The sequence below is a fragment of the Poecilia reticulata genome, unplaced genomic scaffold (genome assembly GCF_000633615.1).
Source record: "Poecilia reticulata strain Guanapo unplaced genomic scaffold, Guppy_female_1.0+MT scaffold_403, whole genome shotgun sequence".
Classification (NCBI taxonomy): domain Eukaryota; kingdom Metazoa; phylum Chordata; class Actinopteri; order Cyprinodontiformes; family Poeciliidae; genus Poecilia; species Poecilia reticulata.
Window position 1 is genome coordinate 1 of NW_007615172.1, and position 2932 is coordinate 2932.

Consider the following 2932-nt stretch of genomic DNA (forward strand, 5'->3'; position numbering starts at 1 on the left):
AAAAACCTTTTAACTGTAGGGATTGTGGCAAAGCATTCAGTGAACGACAAAATCTTAAACGTCACATGAGGATCCACACTGGAGAAAAACCTTTTCCTTGTGATAAATGTGGTAAAACATTTAGATACTTAGATAGTCTGAAGGCTCACATGACATTCCACACAGTTTGTTTCTCACCTGTGTGAGAAACTGTTTCTCACACAGGTGAGAAATGGTTTCGGTGTGAGGAATGTGGTAAAACATTTGGCTTATATTGAACTCTGAAAAACCACATAATTCATAAAGGAGGAAAAACCATTTGCTTGCAGCAGCTGTGACGAATGTTTCAGACTTTGTAGTGATCTCCACAAACGAATTGTAATACACACAGGGTGGCAACCATTTGGTTGCAGTTATTGTGGAGCTTCTTTCACTCACCAGGGAAATCTGAATAGAAACATTAGACACCACACAGGTGAGAAACCGTTTTTCTGTGACTGTTGTGATAAGAGGTTTTCTGAAAATTCACATCTGACGCGTCATGTGTCAACACATTAAAGAGAACAGAAGGTAGCGACTGGAATAAGAAGGCATGCCTGTAATGAATGTGGTTAAAAATATACTCTAAAGTAATTCTTACAGCGCACAAGTACTCACTCAGGAGAAAAACCTTTCAGCTGCAGTGTTTGTAGTGAGTTTTACATCCCATGATAGTCTGAAGAAACATACAGAGAAACGTACAGAGAGCTCATAGTCAATAGAAACTGCTCAACGTACAGAGCGATGTACGTTGAGCAGTTTTTGAACATTTGTTCAAAAATGTTTTGCAATACACATCTGAACTAGTGTTTGTTCTACTGTATTGTCAGTGTTTTCTGTCATTTGTTCGTGTATGCAGTTTGAAAGGTGGATTTGAGTTGTTAAACTTTTTGGAATAAAGAAATTTCATATTAAAAGTTCAGTTTTAAACTTTCTTCACTAACTCTTTTGGTTTCTTTTATTGTTTCTGAACACAGAAATGTCACCACAACAAAAAGACTTTCTATTTTTTATTATTATTTTTATAAATAACTTTGATCAACTGTTCCAAAGGTTTTGTCTTTGTATTTTGGATGCCTTTTCCATTCTTTTCAGCACAGTCCTGATTTAAAAAAACAAACAAAACAAGCAAAAAAAAAAAAAAGTGACTGGGTATTGCAGGAACTAACTGATGCCAGAAGATGGCAACAGAGAGACGCTTAAAAATTAAATTTACCAAACTAAAAAGTGCTTTTGGTTGACCAAAAGCAACCAGATGTATAAATAAATAACAAAGACAGAAACTTTTGTTGTTTGTAGCACCTCAGGTGACCGAAATCCGCCCAGCCAATCAAACTAAAATCTTAGTGGGAGTCTGGAAAGGGAATTTAATTTTCATCAGGAAAGCACTATCAGAATATATATAAACCCATTCATCTGTTATCTAACACGTTTGTGCCAATCTCCAGCAATCGGTAGGAGAGAGATGGGATCCATCAGGTTTCAAGGTTGACAAATAAGGCAAACAACCAGGCACACACAGACTGGGAGGAAGCCGGAATACCTGGAGAGATCCCATATATGTACAGGAAGAAGATGGACACATGGAATAACATATCAGTCTTATGATAAAATATAAATATCTGTTAAATCATTTCGTTTAAATTATTGTGAAAGTCTAATGTTTGAAAGCGGAAATTGTTCTTTGAGTCAGCGCTTTACTCGTCATTCATTGGTTAGTATGCAGGAAGTTACTGAATGTAAAAATGAAAACTTGACTGGGTAGGTCCAGATGGGTCCAGACAGAAAAAAATGTCTTGTTTGTTGTGAATGTCTCAGTCTGTCTCTCAGAGTCTTCATGAGGACCCTTCCTCAACATTTATTTTTAAATCGCCGGTCATCTGTAGCTGACGCTTCCTATACAGAATGTATTTAGCCTTTATTAGCAAAGTGGCTGAACTGTTAGCCACCGTGGAGCTAAAGCAGCTAGTAGGGAGTTAATCAGTGTTTCCAACGTGAAAGCCTGTAGAAGTTTATGGTTTAGAGCCACATATTCAGAGTTTGTGACACTGTGTGGGGAAGACCACGCCGTCTGCGGACACCTCCTCTAACGTCGTTATCCAGGTGAGGATCGAGAGACTGGAGAAAGTTAGAAAGTGGACCCAGAACTATTGAACAAGGTATGAGACTATACACTGCAGCATCAGCTCTTCTACAGTCTACAGTTTACCTTAAGATAATTTAATCAGATGCTGATTGGTATCTGATTCCACTTTCAGTAGAAAAACTGAAGATCCGGGTTCTTTGGCTGGAACTTTGACCTAGGCTGAAGACAAATATTGTGTAAAGGGGAATCCCAGGTGGAGCGAGGATGACTGAGATGATGAAGGTTGAAACAGATGAACCTGGAGGGTTCAGCTTGGAGTCTCCTATACTTGCAGTATCCACATCAGAACTGGAGGAGGAAGCACAAGACAGCAAGGACCTCAGTAAGTTTTCTACGATTAAAAAAACAGCTGTTGAATTGCGGAAAAGAGTCATACAACTAAAAAGAAGACAAAACAAAATTATACACACAGCACTGACATTTCAGATCAATTTTCAATTACCATCTGCATTGTGTAGGAGGAGATGCAGGGCACTTGCCACATCACAATTTGAATAAAACCACATTGTTTCATGCCTTTGTTGAAATTTAGTGTTGAATGATTGCTTGTGGTATAAATTAGCTTGACAATTTTTACTCCGTTCACATATTACATTACAATATATAGATGAAAGAAGTGGTGTTCTTCTGATGTGGCACTCAGATTTTCCAAATTTCTTCTGTTTTAGCTAATTTGCATGCTTCATCTCTCTCTCTTTCTCTTTTTCTCTCTCTCTCTCTCTCTCTTTCTCTCTCTCTCTCTCTCTCTCTCTCTCTCTCTCTCTCTCT

The 2932-nt window shown here is 38.1% G+C and overlaps 1 protein-coding gene across 1 annotated transcript in view; it reads left to right on the top strand.

The window, feature by feature from the left end:
• Positions 1 to 1756: 1756 nt before the first annotated feature.
• The window catches only part of LOC103460967 (zinc finger protein OZF-like), a 5921-nt gene continuing 4745 nt past the window's right edge, over positions 1757 to 2932 (top strand). Inside the window, exons 1-2 of the mRNA XM_008403277.2 lie at positions 1757 to 2177; positions 2277 to 2486. Coding sequence (XP_008401499.1) covers positions 2369 to 2486 — 118 coding nt within the window. The 5' untranslated portion in view covers positions 1757 to 2177; positions 2277 to 2368. The remainder of the gene's footprint in view (positions 2178 to 2276; positions 2487 to 2932) is intronic.